The sequence below is a fragment of the Onychostruthus taczanowskii genome, unplaced genomic scaffold (genome assembly GCF_017590055.1).
Source record: "Onychostruthus taczanowskii isolate IOZ18803 unplaced genomic scaffold, ASM1759005v1 scaffold1, whole genome shotgun sequence".
Taxonomy (NCBI): domain Eukaryota; kingdom Metazoa; phylum Chordata; class Aves; order Passeriformes; family Passeridae; genus Onychostruthus; species Onychostruthus taczanowskii.
The window spans coordinates 18,399,102-18,426,238 of NW_024496525.1; the positions used below are offsets into that span (position 1 = coordinate 18,399,102).

The 27,137-nt window shown below is 41.9% G+C and overlaps 1 protein-coding gene across 21 annotated transcripts in view; it reads left to right on the forward strand.

Moving 5' to 3' along the window:
* TTLL5 (tubulin tyrosine ligase like 5) overlaps window positions 1-27,137 on the forward strand; it is a 130,064-nt gene that overhangs the window by 6,115 nt on the left and 96,812 nt on the right. For 11 of the 21 annotated variants that reach the window (XR_005952201.1, XR_005952205.1, XR_005952202.1 and 8 more), the window contains exons 4-13: window positions 561-682; window positions 1,449-1,555; window positions 2,108-2,238; window positions 2,805-2,887; window positions 5,203-5,272; window positions 5,522-5,606; window positions 22,047-22,148; window positions 22,270-22,361; window positions 22,836-22,874; window positions 24,404-24,511. Coding sequence is in view for 18 of the 21 variants with exons in the window: in XM_041398545.1 (XP_041254479.1) it covers window positions 561-682; window positions 1,449-1,555; window positions 2,108-2,238; window positions 2,805-2,887; window positions 5,203-5,272; window positions 5,522-5,606; window positions 22,047-22,148; window positions 22,270-22,361; window positions 22,836-22,874; window positions 24,404-24,511 (939 nt within the window). In the remaining 3 variants the exon portion in view is untranslated. Of the gene's footprint in view, window positions 1-560; window positions 683-1,448; window positions 1,556-2,107; window positions 2,239-2,804; window positions 2,888-5,202; window positions 5,273-5,521; window positions 5,607-18,397; window positions 19,398-22,046; window positions 22,149-22,269; window positions 22,362-22,835; window positions 22,875-24,403; window positions 24,512-27,137 lie in introns of those variants that run through there. The other 10 variants (XM_041398574.1, XM_041398697.1, XM_041398631.1 and 7 more) reach the window with 4 other exon arrangements.

Here is a 27,137-nt window from a genome sequence, read left to right on the forward strand (position 1 = left end):
AGCAGTCTATATAGTGGAACGTTTTAAAAAAATAATCTGGGTATTTTTTAGGCTGTCCTGTGCTTTATTTTTATATGATGGGGTTCTGTGATGTTACTATATTATAGCTGAGGATTGATACAAGTCAGTTCAGTGATGCTGATGTTGGCATTTCCTATCTCCCTTTGCCTGTTATGTGCTGCTACTCTCTATGAATTAAGTGCAGCTGTGTTGCTATAGGACACAAGACAACACGACGCAGACACACTGCTACTCTCAAAACAAGAAAAAGAGTAGTTTATTTTCTGACGCCTACATTTGCAGATTTCCAAAGCTGACAGAAGATTGGAAGGTGCAAGTACTACCTCTCCAGAAACACTAGACAAACCAACAGTTTATCAAGTTTCTCCTCCTCCATAAAAGAATGCAGAACAATAAGTTGTTTACAGAAAGTATGTGAGAAAGTTCGATACAAGAATGCAAACATCAGAAGGCTTAGAAAATCTTAAAAAATCAAGATGACACAGCTGTACTGTCTGAGTCCTTTTCTTTGGTAGCATGACTTCAGTTTATTTTCCCAGGTGCAGACTCTAATCCTGTGTCTCTTGGCCTCCTCACAGAGCGGTTCCACATGTCCTATAAGATTGTGCGGACAGACAGCCGGCTGGTTCGGAGCATTCTGACTGCCCATGGATTCCACGAGGTGAGTGCAGCAAACCTCTGGTCTGATTTTGTGCTGGGCTGGGAGTTTGGGATGTTTTTGGATTTTTTTTTGTGTGGGTTTTTTTTTTAATTCTGGAGGGTTAGAACCTGGAAGTTGCTGTGGAAGTGGCTTCCCTTGAGATTTTTTGTTTTGTCTTTTAATGTACTCTGCTAGTGAGACTGAAAATATGTCATTTTGCTCCCTCAAAGGAGAACCCATTAGTCTTAAGCCTTCAAAAATAGGGGAAAAGAAATGCTGAAGTTTGGTCATGTGGTTCTTTTAAAGCATCACACCCTTGGGAAAATCTGAACGGTTTAATTTCTCAGCCTTTACAAGATTTCAGAAGTATTGATGTAGTATTTCACACTTCTCTTCTAGAGCCTGTCTTACTCTAAAGAGTGTCCTGTATGCAGCTAATGACACTTTCAGAGATATATAGGGCTGATTTTTTTTCAGAATAACAGCAACTTAAAGAATTGATCTGACAAGTTTCCTGAAGAGATTAAAACTGCTTTACAAACTGTGTTTAAACCACCCATGAAAATAACAGTCTCACAAGTTCATTTAAAAAATCCGAGATGGTTACTTCCCAGCATGGGAATACCTGAAGGTAGCAGTTTGGTAGGAGTTGCCCTTATATTAGACATAGTAGAGGAGACTGTCTTAGACTAGAGTTGCTTTGGCCTTGTGGATCTAGGGACAAAGTGGTATTGCTTTTTATTAGTTCAGTGTTTTTGTATGTGGTGTTTTTTGTGCTGCTTTTTAGGTTCACCCTAATAGCAGTGATTATAACCTCATGTGGACAGGATCACACTTGAAGCCCTGCTTGCTGCGTTCCCTTACAGATGTTCAGAAAGTAAACCATTTCCCTAGGTAAGGTCTTGATACCATATTTTGTTGAACATCATTGTGGTGATTTGCAAAAATCTGAACATAGATGCCCCCCAAAAAACAGAGCATATGTGGTACTTTAAAATCCCAACAGACAGGGCCACTGCCACATTTTGTCTTTATTCTTAATGGTCTTTGGGTTTTTCAATGAAAATGTTGACTGTAGCCCAAATATTGGATTTTTAATTTTATTTTCTTTATTTGATGATAAATTTGTGACTTCAGTTTTTAGTTAGAGGGATGATCCTACATCCCAGCTAAAGTTTATATATCACTGTTATAACCAGTTAGTTTATAACCACCTTTATAATAGATTGCTTCAGTCTGTCTTGGGAATTGCAGGAAGTGCCACAAAGGATATTAATGCAGCCATAAGGTAGAGGCAGTAAAGCTTGAGAGTCAGTTAGGGTTTAGACATCTGACAGGTTAGGGCTTAGACATCTAACAAAGCTACAGACACTTCAGTAACTAGGACAAAGGGTTGCTGTAATGTTGGGGAATAAATAGATACAGTCTCTTGTTTTGGGACTCCAGGTCATATGAACTGACACGGAAGGACAGACTGTACAAGAATGTCTGCCGAATGCAGCTCACCCATGGGTTCAAGACATTCCATATCTTACCTCAGACCTTTATCCTCCCAACAGAGTACCAGGAGTTCTGCAGTAAGTGAATGGTTGATGATGCCCAGACATAAAACAAAATGATGGGATGTGGGGGGTAGGGAATTATTTTTAATATCCTAGCCTTTTGATCATGCTAGTGGTTAACGTAACAAAATTAGAGGAAGCTGGGAAGCAGTAGAAAAGGTCCACATGATTTCTTTATGTGATTTCTACTCTGCTGTTTACTCCATGCCTGTGTAAGTTTCCAAAAAGCTGATGTGGGGTTAAGACTCCAAAATGGAGGAGTTTTTAAATGCACAGTGTTGTTGATGATCAGCTTCACAATATCGCTGCTTAATGCCTGGGAGTACTGAAGTGAGAAGTGCCAAAGGGAGGCATAGAACAGAAGAACGAATGTATCAGAGCACTGTGGGGGGGCTTCAGGGAAGGGCTGTAATAATTGCAATGATTCCAAAGGGGTGAAATAGCACATCAGAAAAGCAGACTTTGATCTCCTTGTGGAGTTCTCTAAAGCATTTACTGTAGGCAACATTCTTGATTCTTGCTCCCCTGTTAATAAGCAAAATGGAAAATGTTGCAGACTTTTGCTGTTTTCTTTTAACCAGATACCTATTCTAAGGACAGAGGCCCATGGATAGTGAAGCCTGTGGCCTCTTCCAGAGGTCGAGGTGTCTACCTGATAAATAATGTAAGTGTTCACTAAAAGAACTGCTCTTCAGTAACAGTGTCTTCAAAACTATGTTGGCTTCCAGACAAGAGGCATGGAGGCATCTAACTGGACACTGGCCTTACTCTCAATTTCAGCCATATATTGGTGAGCAATTCAACAGCCCTGAGCAGCTTGGAAGGCCTGCCTGGGCCTGTGTTGTGTAACCAAAAGCAGTATATCTCTCTATGCTGAGCTCATCTTGCAATCTTCCTTCAGGTCTTAGCTTATTAGGAGCAAGTTTATATTCCCTGAGACAGTTTGGGGAGCTGTGCTGCCTCATGCTGTCTTTGTGGCTGACAGTAGGCTGACCTTGTGCAGATTTCCAGAACTCTCCTTAGTTGTTTCCCGTTGTTTCCCTGTGTGACCTAAACAGTCCTCGAACAGATCCCTTGTCTCACACTTCCCCATGGAAAAGACCAGTTTAAATTAACCTTGATGGAGTAGGAAGTGTATCAATCTTAAAGCTATGTTATCTAAAGGCCACTGTGTCCTTCCTGAGGTGTAATGGGAATAGTTCTTTGAAATCAATGTGCAGGTTGTAGTGCCTTTTGCTCTTTGTGGGCTTTGCAGAGAGTTAGGTTGTCATAGGTGACAAATACATCTGAACTGGAGCCAAACACATGAGGGGATTCCAATAAATATACTCAGCAGCAAAATGACTGAGTCATTTTGTTTTCACTCATTCAAAGCCCTTTAGCCTTCCCTGCACTGAAGGGGTCATGCTGCCTCATCTGTTTTCTACTTGAATCATTTCCCATAAAATAAGGGAGCAATTCGCCAAGTGTATGAGGTAAGTATTTCCAGAGCTGCACTCAGTTTTTTTCTTTGCTTGAAAGGGAGGAATGAGCTCAGGCTCACATGGCAGTTGGCCATGACCTGGGGAAAATACCCTTCTGGGACCAGTATCCCTTTGTGTATTTCTGTTTGAAAAACACTGCAGCTAGTTTGGCCCACAGGCCGGTTTCCTTCAGTGTGATGCCATTAAAAGAGTGTCTTTTAGAATCTCATCACAAAAGTTTTTGAAAACAACAATAACCCCTCCAAACAAATAAATAACCTTTGCATTTCCCTGATCCATATAGAACAGTGCCACTTTTGTGTAATAGTCTGAGGGAAGTTGAGCTTGTTCTCTCACATTTCATATAAGCATTTTATATGCTTAGGTTTTCTGCTCATCATGCTGGTGTTGTGGCTGAATAGATACAAAATTGAATAAAGGCAGAATTCTGTGATTCTCTTGCCTCTTTTGCAAACTGAAGTCAAGAAAGTGTTGTGCAAGAAGCTGGTTACAAGAGAGCCTTGCATACAGCAAAAAGTAAAAGCTTTTTCAACAGATCCCATAACTTTGTGACATATATTTGTCATAGTTTGAGCTTTCTGTTCTTACCTACAAGTGTAGCTTATTTTGGGTACATGAGCTCCTGCTGTGAGCTGAGATTCAGTATAAGATAAGTAAAAAGGTTGGATACCAGCCCAGGATGTTATAAAGATCACAAGTTAAGTAGTTTTCTTCACTTGTGGCTTCCTCACCATCTGTAGTTACATATTCCATTCTGGATCTTGTAAACCCCTTCTCCATGTGTTTGGTTAAACCCTTGAGAAGCAAACAGAGTAACAATTACTCCTTAGATGTGGGTTTTTTTTCTCTGCCTATTTTATGTCATTGCCATGTGGCTGTTAAATCTGTATGCTATTCTGAGTATTTTACTGGAAAATTCAATGAGCAGGTTTTTTGGCAATGTAATCATTCTCTTTAGGATCTAATTACCATAAATGTGTTGTGACTCACAGTTACGTGCAGGTACACAGTTTATGGTGATTGGGAGTGGGGCTGAGCCCAGCCTGATCCCCGTGGGCACAGCTGTGAGCAGCACTGACAGCAGTGAGCCATGGAGTGCCCAGGGGCACTGACCAACACCAAAGGGAGCAGAGGGCACACAGGGGCAATGCATGAACATGAGGGTATAAAAGGTTGGGCTGAAGAACAAGAAGGGCAGATGCCTGAAGCCTTCTGATGTGGTGAGGTGTTGCTCTGTATGGGTTATAAGCCTTCTGATAGTGTATGGTGATTCTCTTTGTAGGGTGGCTGTCTCAGCTGTGGCATGTGCTGTGATAGTTATGTGTTTTCATTTTGGTTTTATTGCTTCCTTCCCCAGACATAGTTATTGGTACAGAGTGGCTGTGCCAACCTCCTTTAGGAAGAAAAGGCAGGAAAAATGGTGGATTTGGTTTAATTTCTTCTTATTCCTTACGTCTGCTGTTTTTTCACTCTTAAATTCTCTGTTCTTTTGCAGCCAAACCAAATTGTAGTGGAAGACAACATCTTGGTGTCTCGTTACATCAGCAATCCCTTGCTCATAGATGGTGAGTGTGCTTAGGAATTGCTTGCCTCCCTCCAGCTTTACATCTGAGGATCTCTGCATGGTCTAGCATCAGACAAATGTAACTAGAGAATTCATTAAAACCTGGAAGCTTTACAGCTGGGATAGGTTCAGGCACCTGTGTCAGCAGCAGATAATTGTTTATTGCTCTCAGAGTCTGTTGAAATTCCTCAACTAGTTATGATGTCTGACAGATATTTGCAGTCACTGACTCTTGACAACTCTATTTCAGATTTCAAGTTCGATGTGCGTCTCTATGTTCTGGTTACATCCTATGATCCCCTTGTTGTCTATCTCTACGAGGAAGGATTGGCCAGGTATGGGAGAAGTCTTTGTTTTTTGGTGTGCCTGCACTTGCTGATCCAGACACTTTTTGGCTTGCCTCTACTTTGGAAACAATAGTAAAATGAGGAAAGTGCCAATTAGGGAATTCTGCAGAATTTAAGTAGATGATACTTCATCATGCTGTGTCCCATCAGATTTCTTCATGTAGATTATAGGCTCTTCACTGAGGGATTTTATTTTTTTAATATATAATTAATAAAAGACATTTTTAACTCTCAAGTGTTAAATGGTGAAACAGATTGTCACTGGCATGTTCATTCTCAAGGCTGAGTTCTTCTTGAAACTTGGGATTGTTGATACCTTTGTGCCTCTTCTCCATTCTCTGAGGGGAAGGGAGTCCAAGCTTTCTCAACTTTGTCCTAAAAAAAAGTAGTTGCAGACCTGTTAATGAATGAGCTCAGTGACTCATTCATTTCAATGACCCTTCTAAATTTTAGGTCAGCATTTGTATTTTCTGTAGTATCTACTAAGTGGTTTTAAGCTAGTTCACTGTTTTTATCCTGCAAGACAACAATTTTCATTTGCATGTAAGCCATGAGACATGAATAGAATCAATACTTGTCTACCAAAAATAGCTGTTTTTCTTTGTCCCAGAAATTTAGCAAAATATTTGTCTGTAGTAACTAATGGATTTGAAGCAATCACCCTTCTGAATTCCCAACAGATCAGAATTTTAATTGTACCGATGTTTGAGAAAAGAGCACCACCAGACAACTGTCTTCAGGAACAGTTTTAAGTAACATGGTATCTTTCTTTCAAGCAGATACGATGTATTCAGAATATCTTTAGGATTCATGCCTGACATGGCTCTGACTTGGGTAGATACTGAATCCAAATTCTCTGTTTCAAGAAGATGATGAATCCCAAAGAATACATAAATAATGACCCCACAAGAAATATCTTTTAAATCGATGAACACCCTTCAGGTGTGTTATAATGTGCCTCTGCCTGCAAAGATAATGTGAACACATTTTTTTCCTAAAAGGAGGCAGAAAGGAGAAGCTCATCTTCAATAAGTGGAAAGCTTAACAACTATTTTCACTTTATTTTCACTTTAGAAAGGGAGCCTTAAACATGCCACTCCTGCAAGACTTTTCTCTTGGGAACTGGCAGCTTAACTGTTAGCTGCTAATAATTGCATGTTTTTGGAAAGTAAAGAGGGACACAAGATAGCATAGAATTCCAGCATGTTCTCAGAATGGGTAGTACATAGCAGGCCTTCAAAAATAGGATTTGCACCATCATTAATATCTTAAAAGTGGTTCTGCTGATCTTGTAACAAAGGAGTTTACTTCTGGAAAAATACATCTGTGTAAACACAAGTGTTCTACTTTGAGGGTAAGTATGCATTTTTGCCAGTAGAGTAATATATTTTGCTTGAGGGTAAGAGTGTGGAAGTCCATATCTGGGTATCCATTCAGAAACACCAGTGTCAACAGTTCTGTACTCTGTCTTCAACGCCCATCTGGCAGCAGTACTTGCAAATCACTTGTCGGTGTTCTGAAATCCTGAGCAGTTTTATGTGTGTTTAGATTCCATTTGTTTAAGTTATAATCAAATCTGGTGCACGTGGAACATATATCCACAGGACACCACAGTATTACTAATTAAAGTTTTCCTTTCTTTCAAATTGCATACCATGCTTCAGCTTTCTGTGAGAGGTAGATAGTATATGGACACTAAATGTGGCACTAGGTATCTTAATGCTGCTTTGTGGTATGCTCTGCTCTACCAGTACCACTACGAAAGAGGTGTAGAGGAAATGAAAATAACGAGCTGTTATCTCTCTTCCAAGAGAGATGTCTCTGGGCTATGGAGAGTAGCTCTGGTTCTGTTACTAAACTTCAGCAGCCCACTGAGCAGTTTCAGCTGAAGTGTCAGCTATGGCTAAAGACTTGCATTTGAATGCTCTCACATGATAGCTGTACGTTTATTGCAGACAGTATCTTTAATTATCCTTAAGCTTTCCCCATCTACTGTGTCTGTACAGCTGGTATGTTCATGCTGCAAGTGCTGGCAAGCCATCTTTGGAGGACAAGGCTCACTCAAGGTGAGCAGAGGCTGATAAACTTCAGGTGGGCTGTTCTGGGTGGCCTCCAGATGGCACTAGTGGTCTTCAGTTGTAGCGATTTGTGTTTTCCCCATACCCTGCATCTGCAGATTCAGTTGGTGAGCGGTAAAGAACCTGGAGTTACTGAATTATGGCTTCCTATTTAGCTGTTTTGCCATTCATTTTCGTATGAGTTATGTGCTGGGAGAGACCATTATATTGCCTCACATAGTGTAATGCTTTGGTTTAAAGCTGGGACAAAAGTTTAGCTCTGCAGGGGGAGGGAAAGGTTTTTAACCTTGGGGAGTAGAAGCTGCTTTTAATACTTTGTTTGAGGGGAAAAAAAAAAAACAACCCATGCTGCTTAAGGATAGAAAAAATTTCTAGCAGAGAACTGGGAGGTAATGTAAAGGCCTGGAATCAAAGGTGATATAGAAGCAATCCAAGGTGAAAAATACCAGCAGAGCAAAGCAATCTGGTTTTGGAACCTCATCTAATGCCTGTAGTGTACTATGGTGACTTCTATGTTTCAAATTTGTTTTCTGAAGGGAGATAGTCTCTGAAGTGTACTAAGGATGACCTGGCTTGGTGTTTTATTTTTTTTTGTTTCCATTTTCTTTGTCTGTCTGTGTAAGAATGCATGTCTGAAAGGTCATGTTCCTCTCTAGTGTTATGCTTTGTATATTCCAAGAGGAACCTGACTGTTTTGGTAAACTTGGTGGCCTCTACCAGAAAAGGAGTGCTATGAGGAACCCATAAAATGTAATGATATTTGCAAGGAACAGACTTGGTATAACAACCATTTGTGATGTTTGACTAGATGTTTCCTTAGACCTTGTTTCTTCTGGCACAGCTAGACTTGTCATGATATGATCTAGAGTGGAATTTGAGGCTTCAGAGCTGAGGAGAAGTAAGAGATTGTGGTCCAACACAGAAGGTCCATTTTTGTACCTTCTATTTCACTTTGCAATTTTCATCTGAAGGAGATAGGAAGGGTATGTACCCAGATGTGTGCAACAAAGCCTTCAGCTGTTGTGCTGGAAGTACTAAATAACTATTTGGTTTGCCCATGCCAATGTTCTTTCTTTTTATTTATTCAATTTTTTTCATGCAGTTTTCCAGGAAGATAATGACTTCAAAATGTTTGTGTTAGGGGTTTTTTGATTGTTTTTTTTTTTGGTTTGTGTGGCGTTTTGTTTTGTTTTATTTGGGGGTTTTGTTTAGGTTTTTTTTTCTGTTTATCCTCTAAAAGAATACTGAGTAGAATGTAGGAAGCACTGATGCTGAGTAGATTCCTTTTCTAGCTACTTCCACCCCACTCATGTGGAATAAGCTGTATAAGGGGACAGAGCCTCAAGTAAACAGAGTCAACTATCAGACTTCTGGAGAGTTATTAAGAGTGGTATCAGTGAATGTGCTGTGTTTTTGTTTTGTTACAATACAGCTTTTCTAATCTTGCTTTCCTCGAACTCTGTCAAAACTTCTTGCATATTTTGTGCCTGGTGGACCTTTAGAAGGAGCGCTGCTAATAGATTAATTTGGAGATATTCAGTGATCTGTTTGGAGGGAGTGGGGATTTTCCTCTCTTATTTGAGGCTTGAAACAAGATCGAAGCTGTGCATAAGACATAAACCAGCACTGGGTGACTTAAGATCCTCCTGTTGGATTGAAAAGTGTGTTGAACACTTTTCTAGTACATATTAAAAAAAAGACACAGTGTGCTGCCATAGATCTGTTAAATTGGCAGTTATTTAGCAACTTTGTACTGGAAAAGACAATTATAATCTAGATTGGTTGTCTGTGATCACAGCCTGGAGAATTGTAGCTGGGACCTTTGCATTGAAGGTATAGATTTGGAAAATGAGATAGTCATGGCAAGCTTGGTCCAGGTTTGCCTGAGGGTATAACTCTGCCACCTGATCATACATTAAAAATCTTGGTAGTTTTATTTATCTGAGACTTCCAAAACAAACAGTATAATATATTTATTGATATACCTTTTGTATCTTAGTTTGAATGTTAATAAACTACAGCCTTAACTATAAACTTTGACATGCTTTTGAAGGTGACTCATCAAGCCCAGTTATGTGGGAGTCCGAGGGCTTCACTTAGAGCCAACTGCTGAATTGGCATTCTGCTGGTTTTTAGAGGGGCAGTCATGTAAGTAGGGAATAAAAAGCCTGACTTGTGCCTGAAGTACAGCTGAAGAGAACAGGGCCAGGAATAGCTTGTGCTGTTTGTGAGCCTTCCCTGTTTTGCTGGTTTTCTTTCCTAACTTCCTCTCCTTCTGTGTGACAGAAAGGAGCCTGGTGGACCTTTCTTGTTTGGTGCCTGCAGGCATGATGAGCCTTGACACACAGTATGGGGATTCATAGTGAAATGGTTCCTTGTTTTGGGGAGACTTCTTGATGGACTGCTTGTTCTCCTAAACCATGTTTAGACAGCCCTATTTCTGAGCTTGAGTAGCTGGAAGGGTCATAGACCATCAGGATCTTGTCATTCAGTTTTACACTGAATTTGAAAAATAGAGTAGAGAAAAAGAATCAAAACTGATCTGAAACCCAAACATTCTTGCAGAAGGCCCAAGGAGCAGCAGCTTGGGGGGATTTTCCAGTGGGACACAAGGGTTTGCCCCGGGGTTAGAACGCTGGGCTTTGCAGCACCTGCCACTAGCTGCCGTGCTGCCACCTGAGCTCATACCACTCAGCCTTGTGACACCCTTCCTTCAGTAGCCTGGCTTCTAGTTGACACTGGCTCCTCTGGGATATTCACCATTTCTGTGCTGGATTCCTGTGGTTTCCAAAGAATTCAGGTATTTGCTTTGAGCCAAGGAATTCACATTAGCTCACAGGCTGTGCTTAGGCCAGAGCTGCTGAGCCAGCTGCAGCAGCCCCATCCCTCTTGCAGAAACCCCTGCCCAGCAGCCTGTGCTGCTTAGGGAGTGCAGCTCATTTGTTTCTGCATGGACACCTGGGGTCAGACTACAGCCACTTCAGTAGACATTGCCCTGTGCAGGAGCTGTGGAGCACTGCTATTCACTAGATGGACCTGCTGGGCTTCAGGCCAGTGGATAGACTTTCAAGCCAGACAGCTTTACATTGCTTCCTTACTTTTTAATTAAGATAATCGGATTCAGATCACTGAGGTGAGTAACTACTGGTTCACTGAGGTGTATAACTACATGACCCTACTGTTGTGCTTAACAGACAGGCTACTAAGCAGTTGTTAAATTTGGTCAGCTCAGTTGTTAATGCTGCTGACAGTCTGAACAATGAGAAACTAGAGAATGTGAGAAAGAGAGAACACGAGAGGTTCACCAAATCACAGAGTAGCTGAGGTTGGAAGGGATCTGGTCCAACCCTCTGTCAAGTGGGGCCATCTAGGTCTGGTTGCCCAGGACCATGTCCAGATGGCTTTTGAATATCTCCTTTGAATAGAGATATTCAAAGGAAGGAGACTCCACAACCTCCTGTGAGGCCTGTGCCAGTGCTTTGTTATCCTCATGGTGTTTTCTTGTGCTCTGAAGGTTCAAAGTCATGTTAATGTCAATGCATAAATTGAAAACATGCAAATTTGTTGTGAAAAGGTTAAAAAAGTCTTTATTTTCCCCCCTGTTCCTGCAGACATCTGTAACACTGCTCCTGGATCTTGTTCTTTAACATAGAACTGTTGGAGTAATTTTTATTCAGCTTTGATTAGAGAAACTGCCATCACAGAGGTGTCACCAAAACTCCTTTTTATGTTTAGTAATTCCCTTATAAGCTTTAGCTCCTGCTCATACTTGATTGCTAACTGACATATCAGGTGAAACATATTAATGTTGGAGGTAGGGGGAATGTGATGGTCTTTAGACTTCTGTTTTCTGTCCTGTAAGGAGCTATGTTCCCTAAACAAAGTGGCAGCTAATAGACTAACAGGAAGGCTAAAGTCTATTGCATGGGGGAGAGTGAGGGACTGGGAAAGTGACTCCAAGCATAAAACGTGAGGAGCATGCTTGTAAAAGCACTACACTGATTATTTCCAGTACATTTATGCAGGAGCTCTGTGTGCAGTCATGGAAAAGTCTATCATAATGTGTGCTTTTTTGTACAACTCATTTGAGAGAAAAGGGATTAACTATTCTTTCCTTCTTCCCACTCGAGTCTTTTCCCTTTTCCTTTTCTTTTCCCAGGCTCTGACTAAATGCCTCATATAAGCATTCCAGAGCTGTCAAGTTTCATGCAAAACCATGTAACATCTTCTGTAAATATTTAGTGATCCAGTTTACATGTTTCTGAAATAACTTGCAAACTTTACCTTGTGGTTAATTAATTTCCTGAAGTAATGCTGGAGATAAGGCAAAGAGCATTGTACAATCCCTTGGGTAATGTCCTGCCTAAAATTGTGACAGTAGAAGGGCAGTTGTTTAGTGTTGGGGTCTGCTGTTATGCATCTCTGCCCAAACACGGAGAGAGGTGGTTTTGGGCGGCCGCGATTGCGAAGGATGAGTCTGGACTCTTAGATTTTCGGTCTTCAGTTCTGTTTATTATCTCTTATCTACAAAGTTTTCTCTCTGCCCAGCCGAGGTCCGCTCAGCAGGACAGTCAAGTGCACTCTCTCCCGCCCACAGGGCGGCTGTGTATTTTATAGTAAAAATTACGTGTGACATATTTACCTTTATTTCCCAATACTATTCACCCTTATAGACAAGTGTACCTTCACCATGAACCAATCCCCAAGTGCCAACATCACCACACAAAATGGAAGACATGAAGAAGAAAGAAGAACACAGGACCACGCCCTGAATCCTCCATCTTGCCTTCATGACCCCCCTGTACCTATTTTTCTAAAATTTATATTTCCCTCCATAAAGGTATCATTCACACCCAAGAAGCTCTCATTTCCTCTTTCACAGGTTCTTCTCCTTTTGATGGATCGAAATCCAACCACCAAACCCTTTTGGCATCATTCCAGGGTTTCCGAGCCCCCCAGGGGCTCCCCTGGTGTCTCTGCACATCCACAGTGATGTGCTGAGATCCCACATCTCCCCCTTCTGTTTGCACCAAAAGCTCCTTCTTTGTGACTCGACCCATGATTTGCCAGATGCATAGAAGCATGCATGGCACTACAATCAAGAGAACAATGAGAATTATTAAAATTTGAAACCCTATCTTCAAAAACTCTCTCTACAAAGGAGAAAGGTCAAAAAACTTCATTACATCATCAATCCAAGATCTCGTGATTTCACTGAGTTTTTTTATGCTATCTTCAATTTTTTGTATATTCTCATGAATTGACTTTGAATGATTGGAAAGATTCATGCAGCACATTCCCTCGAATTCTTGACATCCATGTCCATGAGCTAGCAACAGATAATCAATTGCTGCTCTGTTCTGCAGAGTTGCCCTTCTCACACTGTCCATGTCTTGTAACATGTCACTCAGTGCATCATCACAATTCTCATCATAATGTTTCAATGATCTTTTCTCTCTGTGCTCTTGCTCTCTCTGCCATTTTGAATCTGGTGACAACATCGAAATCTTTCTAATGCTGCATGGACTTCCCTTGGCATTTGAAGGAATGCCGTGCCAAATTCTGTCTCTGCAAATCAAAAAGAAACTTCTCGGCAAACGCACCGGAACCTGGAGTGATCCCCTGGTTGTTCTTGTTGTTGTGTTCTTGCACCAAGCTGATGTATTTCTGTAAAACCTTTGAGTTGGTGTGACATCAATGGTATTGTTTGTCTTCCTTGGAATCGCAAATTGCATGTACATGTCTATTGTCATGGATCTAAAGATTTTCAATTCCTGAGGTTTAGTAGAAGCCACAGGTAAAAGATGTGTCTAGGCATACCACTCATTCACAGGATCTTTAACGATCTGCGAAATCCCAATGGTATTGTGTCTTGGAATCGGCCATTCGCTCACTGGCAACTCAATCATGCATGCTGAAAATGGTTTTCTTGGTCGGGAATGTGTCAGCCAGATGCTGTTTAAATCTGCTGCTTGGGCTAAAACTTCCCAAACATTTCTATCCGGCTGATCAATGGGTAAATTTGCCTTGCTTTTCACAGCGATTGACAATGGAATCGAGCACATGAACATCGTGAAACACACGATTTCTCTCTTGTGGACAAACATTACTATCTTTCACTCTAAATCTTAAAACTCCCCCAAAATATTTTTCTTTATTGTTCCAGCTCTTTTGAGTTGTTTTTCGCAGTTTGTATCCCTTCTTCTGTTTGAGTGCTCGTCTCTCTGCTCCTGGAATCTGCGTTCTCTGGTCTTTGCGTCTGAAATGGTTTCACGTGCCGTGCCGACGCCCACTTTGGACTTTGCCCTGTGGAAACACAAGCGAAACCCTTGCCCCAAGTGATTAGCTTGAAGGGACTTTCTATTTGTCCTGACTCTGGGTTTCTGATCAAAACTAAAGGATTCTCTCTTAGCTTTGCTTGTGAACTGTTTGAGAAATGTTCCAAGATTGGTGGATTGGGTTCTGAAGATGAACTATTTAGAAAATTCAACACATACAATGCTTTGTTCAATTTCATGTGTGGCGTCGCCTCTGGTTCTCCTCTTTTCTGCCTATCTAGCAAAGATTTTAATGTATGATGTGTCCTCTCAATGACTGCTTGACTTGTGGGTGAATATGGAATACTGAATGTATGTCTGACACCCCATCTTTTTAGGAATTTGTTAAGCACCTTGCCTGTATATGTTGGACTATTATCTGTTTTTATTTTTTGAGGCACGCCCAATGACGCAAATGCTTGCAAAAAATGTCGACAAGCATGATCTGATGTTTCCCCTGCATGTGCTGAAGCAAAGACTGCTCCTGAAAATGTGTCCACTGAAACATGAACATTCTTGAGCTTTCCAAATGATGGATACTTTGTAACATCTGTTTGCCACAGTTGAAGACTTTGCAGTCCTCGCGGATTGACCGCTCCTGTGGAAGCTGGTGGTTGCACAAGCTGACAATCTGGACAAGCATTAATGATTTCCCTCGCCTGTGTTTTTGTGAGACGAAAAGATTCCATCAATGCCTGTGCATTCTGGTGAAAAAATCTCAAAAGATTGAGCAACGCTGGAATGTCGCTGTTCGTGATTCCTAGAATTGATCTCATCTAGTTGATCTCCCCTAGAAGTTGTTGCAAATCATGCAAATTGCTGACTTTCGTGCTGATCTCCATCTTCTGAGGTCTTATCGTTCTTTTTGAGATCTTCCACCTTAGGTATTTCTAAGGTGCAACCTCTTGAATTTTTGAAACACTAATTTCCAAACTTGCCTTTTGCACCTCTGCAATCACACAGTCACGAGCCTTTTGCAGCTCCTGTTGTGTTGACGCTGCAATGGGCAAATCATCCATATAATGAATGGAATCTTTGAAGTCCTCAAGGATTCTCTGCCATACATTCTCTGACTTGATGTCTTCGGCCTTGCTCCTAACTTTGAATATGGAATTTGGAATTCTTGTGATTGCATCTTTTTCATCGTCTCATATGATGGAGTATATCCCATTCTTGCTTCTGCTGCTGAAAACATCCACGCCGGAATCCCTTCCGATGCTGTGATCTTTATCACTTCTCCTTCTTCTTCTTCTTTTTCTGGCTGTCTCTCTTGTGATGATTCTTCAAATCCCCATGTCAATGTGTGTGATAAAATATTCGTGCTCCTTACTTTCTAATAATGTTTTCATGCTTGCCAGATATGAATATAAATCTTCATTGCTGGCCTCTTTCAAAAGTGAACCTTTCAATCGTCTGACCACTCCCGCAACATATGTGGAATCTGTGACCAAGTTCAAGGGCTCCTTGAACAACTCAAATGCTCGAAGGACTGCTGCCAATTCCACAATCTGTGGAGAGCCTTGGATCATTTTCACATTTGATTCCCATTCCCCTGTCCTTGAGTTCCTCCAAGTGATCACTGACTTGTGTGTTTTTCCTCCCCATCACTGTCGCAGGGAGAAAACCTTACTTCTTCTGGGAGTGGAGCTGTATTTGTGTCTGAATCAGAACCCAAATCCCCCGCAGTTTCTGGGGTTTCAGGGCGTTTTGGAGGTCTTTTGGGCTTTCGGGATGATGAGGCTGGAAGCAATGATGTTTCTGCTTGCCCCCCTTCCTCGGGAGCTGTCTCCCTTGGGCTGATTGGGACTAGAGCCAAGTTCTGCTTTGAGCTCTGTCCTCCCCCCTCTGCCCTTGTGGGAGTTGTGTCAGGCAATTGTCTGGCTAGTGTTCGAGCTTCATTAGAGATAGCCTCTAGTATGACTCTTGCTGGAGACAGCAACTTTATAGCCGTCTCATCTTTTCTTGATGCCAGATAATATATGTGCCTATTAACTTCTTGCCAGAAACCCCGTTCAAACAACACATGTGTTTCTGCAGATGGATAATTAAATCTCACCCATAGTAATAATTCTTTGAGCTCTCTCTTGGAAACCCCCTCAGCGTACGCCCGTGCCATGCCTTGTAAGGCTGACAAAATCTCTAACTGTTTTCGTGAGTATGTCTTCCCCGTGTTCTTAGTTTTGACCTTCTCACTGAATTTTTTGTTGTCAGCACAGTCTGAAGGCTCCCGGTCTCTGTCCAGCAGATCGCAGGAGATGGATTCAGAGGGCCTTTCCGATTCCGCTCCGGGCTGTCCTGATACCAGTTTTCTTCGGCAGAAGCGAAGTGCGATGTTTTCCTGACTGCCGCTTCTTCCGACCTTCTGGCTGCTTTCCCAAGGAGTTATCAGTGCTCTCCCGGGAAGGAGTCCAGCTCCGGGAACTGCCCACTCGGGTGTTCTTTTGCAGCTCACTGCTTCTCGCTCTTCGGAGCTCACCTTCGTCAGAGCCCGCTTCGCTGCCCGCTCTGGATCCCACTCTGGGAGCCCACTCTGGGTGCCCACTTCGGGTGCCCACTCTGGAGCCCACTCTGGGAGCCCACTCTGGGTGCCCACTTCGGGTGCCCACTCTGGAGCCCACGTCAGGAGCCCACTCTGGGGGCCCACCCAGGGACGCCACGTGTCGGGGTCTGCTGTTATGCATCTCTGCCCCAACACGGAGAGAGGTGGTTCTGGGCGGCCGCGATTGCGAAGGATGAGTCTGGACTCTTAGATTTTCGGTCTTCAGTTCTGTTTATTATCTCTTATCTACAAAGTTTTTCTCTCTGCCCAGCCGAGGTCCGCTCAGCAGGACAGTCAAGTGCACTCTCCCCCGCCCACAGGGCGGCTGTGTCTTTTATAGTAAAAATTACATGTGACATATTTACTTTTATTTCCCAATACTATTCACCCTTATAGACAAGTGTACCTTCACCATGAACCAATCCCCAAGTGCCAACATCACCACACAAAATGGAAGACATGAAGAAGAAAGAAGAACACAGGACCACGCCCTGAATCCTCCATTTTGCCTTTATAACCCCCCTGTACCTATTTTTCTAAAATTTATATTTCCTTCCATAAATATACCATTCACACCCAAGAAGCTCTCATTTCTTCATTCACAAGTTCTTCTCCTTTTGATGGATCGAAATCCAACCACCAAACCCTTTTGGCAGCATTCCAGGGTTTCCGAGCCCCCCAGGGGCTCCCCTGGTGTCTCTGCACATCCACAGTGATGTGCTGAGATCCCACAGTTTAGGGTAAGGCAGTGTAGGGATGTAGGTTAGGGGCCAAAGTTTGGTATGGTGGATTTGAGGACTTTCCAGTGTGAGCTCTGACATGTTTTGTAGATTGCTAGGTGAGCAGGGAAAAAGCTTGCATGGCACTTGTAGAGAAGGTGACCTATTGCAGGTAGGGCTTAAGTGTGGTTATTAGGCTTTTAATGAACTCTCACAATGAAGGGGAGGAAGACTGAAATGTGTCAGTGTCTGAATACCAAAGGTGAACCTGAGGCGTGACAGGGAGGTAGAGAGCTGGGATGTCTCTAGATGTTATACTATTAGTCTGGAGGTTTGAGAGTAGTTCTGGAGTCTGAAGGAATTAGTGAGGATTTCTCCTTTAATTTTCTTTTTGTGCTGCCCAGGCTACCTGCTGCTTCTAGTGCCACCCTTCTGGTTGCTTTTGGTTGTTCTTTCTTCCTCTCTGATCCAAGATGAAGTACAGCAGAGGGAAGGGAAATGTGCTGTTGGGGAAGGTGAGCTGCGTAGCAGTGTGTCGTTGCTGGTATAGAGACTGGGTTGTTGCCTTCATCCAAGCTGCACTGTGTCTGTGTGACTTGGCTGTGACCAGCTGAGACATGAGCAGATCAGTGCTCATGATCAGAACAGTGGAATGTATGAGTATCACTTCTCTGTTCTAAGCTTTGCATTCAGAAATTGAGGGCATCTCCGCTGTCCTGCTGGAGAAAGAGAAGCTGCAGTGAAAGGGAGGGAGGCTGCCAGGGCTGTTCCCAGTATGATTGCAGCTACTTCTGCCTGGGAGGCTGTATTACAGGTAGCAGTTTGTGTGGAAACTGAACAATGTACAGTCAACCTCAGTTTAACCTTTCCTCTTTCCAGCTGTAGTTTTGGAGTAGAAACTCTCCTATAATATTTCTGCTTAGAGGCTTTTGGAATCTAATCTCTTGTACACCATCATGTTACAATATATCCTGAATTTTCTTAATTTAGCCCTTTCCTCAGACATTAAAATGACAAGATTCATTAGAAGGAGAGGATCTTTGGGAGGATGGGACTGCAGTAAGGCCAGGTAAACAGGTTCATGAAAGTAAGTGTCTTTAGTATCACTTGGAGTTAATTTTCAACAGTGAATACAAGCAATACATAACATCAGGACATTGGAAGTGCTTCCTGATTTCTTGCTGCTGTGAACTGTGTTACCTCTGTGTAATACATATCTCAGAGATGACCCAGGTTAATGCTGTCAGAGAGGACCATTCCTCTTGCCTCTTCTCCTGTACCCTCTCCAAGTACATTGGCAGGTGAAAGAAGGTTCAGTCATTCAACTTTGAAAACTGGTGGTTAGAACTTGTGTTACAGAGAAAGCAAATCTGTATTCAGGCCAAAACAGAGTTGATATTCTTCTGATGGTGGATACAGAGCAGACACTCATTCCTTTCTTGGCTACCTGCATAATATTTCATATTGTTAACAATAAGAACTGCTGGTTTAGATGAAGTGGGGACAGAAGAATGCACTGAAGTAGCAGAAAACCTTCCTGTCTGACTAGTAGTGGAAAATTTTACCTTTTCCTAGGTTTTTTTCCACTTGACAAGTCCTACAGCAAAATTCTATGTAAGAATTAAAAGCAGTGTGAATCTAATTGTTGAACCACTCAGCCCACACACACATTTATCAGCAATGCCTGTTAAGTGTGAGTCTCTGTGTTGCAAGGCCTATGGAGTAGTCCAGAACTTGGACAGGAACAGACACAGTGGGGGAAAAAGACAGTTGCTTGAAGCAGAGTAAGAAGAGATGGTATTTGTAAGCAGAAGATAGTGTTTAGAGGAGTTTCCCTTGATAAAATAGTCTTTTTTGGCTGAAGGTGGGCCTCCACGTGTGGACAGTCCAGCCTCTGGTTTAGGAGCTCTCTTGGATTCCTGTCTGAGTGCAGGCTCCCACATAGCTGCATCCACGAGTAATGCTTTGGCTCAGAAGCAGTCCTGTCCTGGCAGATGTGATCTGGACTCACGTACTTGTGCCTTCATCACTCTTTGGCTGGATTTTAGCAATATGAGACACCTGGGCATGAAGCCTTCAGTGTTTAGAAAAATAGTTCATGCAGAATATTGCAGCATATGCTTGTGGTAAGTTCTGTTACTAGGAAAACATGAGGCTTGCTCTTTATTTTCTGTCCCTGCTTAGCATATAGGTTTTGAATTGCTTTTAGGATCTTGGCCCTTATCTTTAAGTAACATATATTCTATTCTTAGTAGTGGCTCAGAATGAAATTGGAAAAGAACGTTGCCCTTAAAATGAAGTAATCTTCTAAAAAGGTTGTAAGATTCCTCAGGAGTTTATTCTAATTTCAGGTTAACACCTAGAAAAAATTTACAAGCACTGTTTTTCTATTTTTCACTATTACTGTAAGGCCTTTTCCTATGACCTTGGTTTCTCTAAAATAGTGGTAAATTTCTGCTGAAGAAAGACATTCTGTAGCCTGCAAGTCTCTTCTCCTTCCTGGACAGAACAAGTGTGGTGAATGAGCACCATAGTTACTACAGGGGCAGAAAGATACAGTAAAGTATACTCTGAAAAGCTGTAGAACTGTAGAGTACTGAAGGTAATTGTGGCTCGTATTTCAGAGGTAGTAACACTCTTCCATCTCAAGCAAGTGCAAAACACAAAAGTGTAAGGAGTGTGGGCTATTTGCTTGCAGTGTACTTCTGGGCTGTTAGTACTCTGGCATCCAGAAGCTATTGATAGAAGCTCTAGAAATAGCTTGGATTTTCCATTTGCAGACTTGCAGTTAGCATGAAGCTGGTCAAACCCGCTCTGCATGAATGTGTTAAGCCCTGGATTATGTTGTTTAAAGCTTGGGCTTTTTAGATAGTCAGTATGAATAATTGAATGTTTTGGAGGTTTTTGGTGCATTGCTGAAGTTGCCCATGATGTCCTTCAAGATGATAGCATCCTAGCAAAAGAGAAAGCTTAGGTACTGGGAGCTCTGGAACACAGTGAAATATCTTCTGATTAGGCAGTCCCCATGGAAATGTAAAATTCTGAGTGTGGAGCTCAGACCACCCTAATAATTAAGGATGGTCTCTGTAGAAGGAAGCAAATGCAAGCATTCGAAGGTACAGAAATATTGTTGTTTATAGTATTGTCTGTGTCTGTCAGGGGTTCCTATTCTTTTATTTGAAGAGAAAAATTAAAAGCATATCTGAAAAGAATGGTGAATCTAATTTCCCTCTGCTTGGAAGTACTAAGGGAGACTTTAAATGGGTCTCTGATTGTGCTCAGTATCTTCCAGGATCTGGCTGAATATATATTTCAACAAATACTTCTAGTATGCTGCCCGTAAGATGGAGATGATGAAATAATAAATAAGAACCAAATATATGACAGGGCTTTTGTCACTGTTTTCAAAACAGAAGTGCTAAATCCAGGAAACTTACAGTTAAACTGAAAAGAAATTCAAATACTTTAAGCTGTGGAAATATGTGGAAAGGGGATCCAAACTTCCAAATGCTTTTGTTGCCAGCTGCTCTGACTTCGTACGTAGTTAAAGCTAAGAAAAATATAGTGCAAAAATATTTTTCACTCTTTTAACCTTGCCACTTAAAATTAGTTATATCACGGGAGGGTTGTTTTCCCCTTGCTTCCACATGTATGTTTAAGGATAAGTTTAATAATTTTTCATGGATTTGCTGGTGTAGTTTCTGGCACCAGGTATTTCTCAAAATGGCTACGAAGTGAGGGCAGTAATGGCATCGTTTTTACTGAGAAATAAGGTCTTTGGTTTTTTGGCAGTCCTTTCTAAAGGAAGGATTGTGGGTTTTTGTTTTTTTTTTTTTTTTTTTTGTTTTTTTGTGTTTTTTTTTTTTTTAATTGCTTTTTTTTTTTATAACTTGTTAGCTATCTTTGTGTAGTTCAGCTCCTTCTGAGCTATGGGAAGTAATTGGGGAAGGATGAAGAGAGATGACTATTAGTTAACAAAATTGGAGATGCATTCTTTTCTGAACATTATTTCATTGAATAACCAGATGATCCAATTATTCTCACTCTTCTATTTTTCCAGAATCCTGTCTCCTTTTTCCTGCATTGAGGCTTACCCTGTATCTACTCCCCTTTTTTTGCAGCTAACCCTGCTGTGCTTGGTACATACTTTTCCTGTTTCTGGGGCTTCTTTGGATAGCATGTGTTTGACTCTCCCCTTATCCTTTCTTACTCCCCTTATCTCTTTTGAGACATTGGCATCTTAAGCTCTTGTGGTACAGGAGGACTGTCAGAGTGAAGTTTTTTTTTCTCTTGTTGGTTTTTTGTAGTTGTTTGGGGTTTTTTGAACTGCAACATGCTTGCTATGATGAGCTGCAGTGATTATATCAGTGGATCATACTGGTCATGCTACCTACCAGATCCTCTGGATTCTGTCATCAATTTTTTAAAATTGATTTTTCTCCAAAGTCTGAGACCTAAAATATGTATTGAATCAGGATTACATGCAGTGTAAGAAAATGATCGCAGTTGGGCTAGATTACTATTGTAGTTCCTTTCCAGCTGCAACTATTCTATTGCATTATATTCTCATTCTATGACATTATTTTTTTCTTGATGTGTCCTTTGAGGATAAACTATTTTGCATTTGATGATGTCTCACTACATGCTTTCTCTCCCTGGGTGTTTCTGTTGAGTGGTCTGTGTGGTGGTCTGTAATTTGTAGTGACATGCTTGCTGTATTTAGCAAGAATGCCACTTGTTCAAGAAATACTGTGAATTTTTATTCCTCTTTACAGATTTGCTACAGTGAGGTATGACCAGGCATCCAAGAACATTAAAAACCAGTTCATGCATCTGACTAACTACAGTGTTAACAAGAAGAGTGGCGATTATGTCAGGTACTTGGCTGGAAAATGGAATCTGTTCTTTAGAGGTTGGGTCAGTTTACCTGAGTGGGTCTAATGCTGATCCACAGAGGTGGGCCAGTGGTATCAATCTTCTTCTTTCATTTATTTTTAGCTGTGATGATCCTGAAGTAGAGGATTATGGAAACAAGTGGAGCATGAGTGCAATGCTGAGGTACTTAAAACAAGAGGGGAGAGACACTGCAGGTCAGTAAAAATCCTGTTCTGTTATTTCTTTGTTGAATCTTGATCATCTCACTAGTGTGAGTTCTAAGAAGTCAAGGAAGAGCCCCAGTGAGTCCCATTTAGCACCAGAGCAGGGTGGAGGGAAGCATTGTTCCTTACTCATGAGAGCTGTGCATATACTCCCTATCCCCAGAGATAAGGCCTAACCCCTTCCTTTTTGCAACTAGTATTCTGAGACTTTCTCAGGGTGTGTTTCTTAATATTTTACCTACATTTCCCCTTTCTTAAGGTCATTCCATTCCTTCTAAAAGCTTCCCTCCCTCTACTGCTCCCATGGCCTGTTCAGTCTGATGAGTGACCAACCTCTGGACAGCTGTGCCAGTTTGAATGACTCTTGGATGTGGTGTCATCTTTCCATGGCTCAGGTTTTTGCTGGGTGTTTTCATTTAGTCTGTGTTTCATATAAAATAGCTCCCTCTTCCACACCTTTGCCAGGTCTGCTGGGAGTAACTGCAGCTGCAGAGCACAATCCAGGTATATCCTTTAAGGGATAGTTTACCTGTGATACTGAGGCATCAGTAAAATTACTGATAGCAGCTATGGCCCATATTGCAAATGTTGCCAAGGAACACTCAAATGTTGGAGAAAAGGGGTTTGAATCTGGCTTTCAGATGGAAGTAGACTTTTTTTCCATCATGTGTGTGCATGGCTGTCCAATCCCTTGCACCATAGGTGTTCAGCCAGCTGTGAATATGTAATTATTATTATTAATATATCTCCACACCTCACCCAAACCTCAAGTATAAAATATACACTCTTAATAATTAAACAAACTACTGAGCAATGCAAGCAGGTTTCTTTATCTATTACAAGACGTGCACCTTTCTCTGATGCATCTGGTTCTGGCCATAGGGAGGCAGAATGCTGGCTGAAAAGTGCTGGCCTTGTCTGGGCTGGCAGGGTTTTTGTGCTCTGGGTTGTTTATGTGTGCTGGGATGTTTCCATGCTGTGTTGGTTCCACTTAGTTGTTTTCTGGTACAGAAGTTCACATCTGAATTTGTTTGCATGCTCTTTCTGTAATTGTTCAGGTCCCTGCATGTCATCATCTGAACATGAGAAGTAGTAATTGTAGACCTAAAGTAAACTGTCGAGTCAAGTGGTTTCTAGAAGATACTCTTTGAAGCACGGATTGCCAGATGTCTGTGGATTTGCTTGCCCTCCCTTTGAGGGGTTGGGGAGGCTGTCCTTTCATCTTTATTAACTTCTGAGACTATGATTCCAGTATTTGTTCATTTCTCCCTTCTCTCTCTTCTCTATTGCTTGTCCTTGAAAACAAAACCAGCGTGTTCTTTCATGACTCATTCCAAGCCCAGTGTAGAATCCAGGTCTATGTCTAATGCACATCTTTTCTTGCCTTTTGCTTCTTCTGTCTTCTCAGACTCCTGAGCTCTGTTCACAAGCTCATGCAGGAGCTGGAGAGTGCTTTCATTCTATGGGTTATCTATAGGTCAGCAGGCCTGAGAGCTGTCACCGGTCTTAAAATTTTGAAAAGATTTATGAACTTTGGTATGGGAACAGCTGCTTTAGAGGAAGGTGCAGTGTCACAGAACAGTTACCTCATAAAAGTTCACAAGAAAAATTTTTATATCTTGGTGCTATGGCTTATTCTCTGTAGTTTGAGGGCTTGTCTCGCTAACCCACTCTTGTCTAACTCCTGTGTAATCCTTCCTAATACTCTTGAGTGGGCAGTGGTCAGACTCCAGCTGACTTGTGCTGGTGTGTTTGCCATATGTTTGTTTACCTGCACTGGACATATACTCAACATTTATCATTTTCACATTCTCATTTGTGAGTATTTTTGCACTAGGACACTTATGCATGTCTATTTGTTCAGGCTTGCATGGATTTCCAAGCATCATTGCTTTGTCATCCATAGGGTCTCATGTGCTTTGAGTCACAAAGGTCTGTCTCCATATGCATATTCTCATGCCTTCCTGGATATTATGTGTTACTTCACAATCTACTTTTTTCTTTTTCCTCCTGCCCAACTCCCCTCCTTGCAGCACTGATGGCCAGCGTGGAGGACCTGATTATCAAGACTCTAGTTTCTGCTGAGCCGTCCATTGCATCAGCTTGTAAAAGTTTTCTTTCACATCGTGGCAGCTGCTTTGGTAAGACGCTGGGGACATCTTTGTTGATTGCCTGTTGAGTACTGTTTGGAACCTCCAGCTTTGTCATGCTAGAGAGAAATGTGCATTCCCTAGTGCAAGAAAGCTGGATACTATTTTGGTTGTTTTTGGTTTTTTATTCTTTAGCATAAGCCTCAGTGAGGGCAGGGGGCATCGAATCTCAGTTCACCCTGTGTCAGCACCATTGATCAGAGTCTCGTGCAAGAAAATGAAAATAGAATGATGCAAAGGACTTCAAAGGGAACTTGGGGAAGTGCTGGAAAGTTCGTGATTTACTAGTGTCCTTGCAAAGAATGGCTGTGGGTGATTAAACACGTTTTTAGAGCATTTGCTATTTTCTCTTGAGCCACCAGCAGTGTAGTTTTGCACGTTGCTAGTGCGTGTGAGGGTGCGGAGAAGCCGCGTGTGCAGCGCCCGGGATGCGGGCGGTGCGCGCTGGAGCAGAGCGCCGCGCGGGGGCGGCCGAGGCCGCTCCTGGCCGAGCTGCGCGCAGCGCTCCGCGCTGGCAGCGGGACCGCGGAGCTCCCCGCCAGCACACGCTGGGACGAGCTCCAGAAGCGGCGGCTGGTACCACAGTGTGCCTTCTCCCACTTTCCAGTGGCTGCTTCCCAACCTTCCCTAAAGAGGCCTCCTCCTGCTCCTAGCTGTCCTTCACTCGTGCGGATGCAAGCACGAAGATGAAGTCTCAGTGCTCAAACCAAAGGCCCAGCTTGGCTTAGACTATTCTATGTTTAGGGATTGAAACTTACATTTAAACTAGGTGTGACAGGTCAAATCCCTTTATGCGGTCCTTGAGTTGCACTTAGATATTGACAATTCTGCAGCTTTTAACGCTCCAGCATAAATGTCTTTTTGGGTATTTGAGAGTGATGAGACAGTCAGGAATCAAGGAGCCATGACTGATAGGTTGTTTAGTTACCTCCCAAACTAGCTACCTCTCCCACCATAGTTTCTCCTGACTGACTCTGATGCCTTTGTCCAAAGTTGAAGGACCTGGTCATACATGGGAATTTATGAGTTATATAATAGTCTCAGTGAAATGGCACTTCATTGGCTAGTTGAAAAAAAGACACGTCAAAACCACTTTAGCTGCCTCTTTTTTTGGCTTCTCTCTTTTCCTTCCTCAGTTGTCTCTAGAGCTGTGTATATGGAAACTAATGCTCCTCATGTACTTTCTGCTGGGCCTGGCTCTGAGGTTATCCCACTTCCTGCTGCCTCCCCAGGGCTGCACTAACCACCCTCTCAGATGCTCCCCCACAAATAAACTGTTTTGTTCCGTTTATTTCAGTGTAAACATAAATTAAGAGCTTCCCAGGAAAGAGAGCTTAAGTAGGAGCCATACTGCTTCCCTGGGGAAACTTAGGCATTTCCAGAGCTCATTACTTTCTGCCACCTTCCCCCCACAATTAAGTGGTGCTCGTTGTCTCAAGGATTTGAACTTCCATTGTGCTGTATGGTTCATTTGTCATCTGTGTGTCTTGTTCTAACACTTTTTGGTTGTATGACTTTTAACCTTGTAAATATTCAGTTTTTCTTGCTGAAAGTGTTCATAATGGTTCAGTTCATAGTTGTTAGCATGAAGGAGAAAACTGCGAACAAAGATTTCGAGGCAGCATGTTGAGTCTCAGACAAGAGCCTTTTTTTGGTTTTTTTTTTGTTTGGTTTTTTTTTTTTTTTTTTTTTTTTTCCCCATTCTGAGCTGTGAACAATGAAACTGAGTGTGTGTCCTGAGGAGGGCTGATCATATGAAAAGTATCTCAGACTTCAGAAACCTTTATCTGAAATTCAGATGCCGAGATGGGTCTTGTTTGGAAAACTTCTAAAAAATATATCTATGTTGTATTCTACTCTAGTGCTTGTAATGCTGTTATAGGGAATAGATCTCCTGTACAACTGCCATTTTCTTCCTGAAAAAATCAAATCACAAGTACTTATTTGTCCAGATGAGGTTGCCCACTTTATCTCTCTAATTGTTTAGTACTGCAGTGGTCCTTCAGTTCTTTCACAAGTAAGTGTTTTTATATGTAATGTACTTGTTTCCTGGATTTAAAGGAAGAGGGTTTATTCATGGCTTCTTCATTTTCTGAGACTGGTGAGACAGGCTGATTCCTGCTACCAATGCATGCCTAGAAAGAGAGAGTGCTAGGTCAGGATGGTCCTTTTTCTGATGTCAAAACAGCGTAGCGATGACAGTTTGTGTAAAGAGTTCCATTTTGGCCATGTAATATGACCTATTTACTGCATTCTAGTAATAATCAGTTTTCAGAGGACTTGGGATGCTCAGTTTTGTTCCTCTGAAGTGCATCACATGATTTTGTTGCCTTGTTCATGCACTGTTATTAGCAAAGTGATCCCAGTCATCTATTTTGTTCTTTGTATTTAGCTAATAATTCCTTATGTAAAATTAAGCTGCTAGTAAAAATAGTTTTAACAAGTAAGTAATTCCAGAGGAGGGCATGCTGCAGCTCTCCAGATCACTGCACTGTCCTGAAGCTGGTCGCCAGCTAAGTCAATGGTTACCTCTGGAGCCTTCTTTAAAAGAAAGATTGATAGATTTTGCACTTACTTGAGGGATGTGACGTCTCATTGTGGGAACAAGAGGTACAAT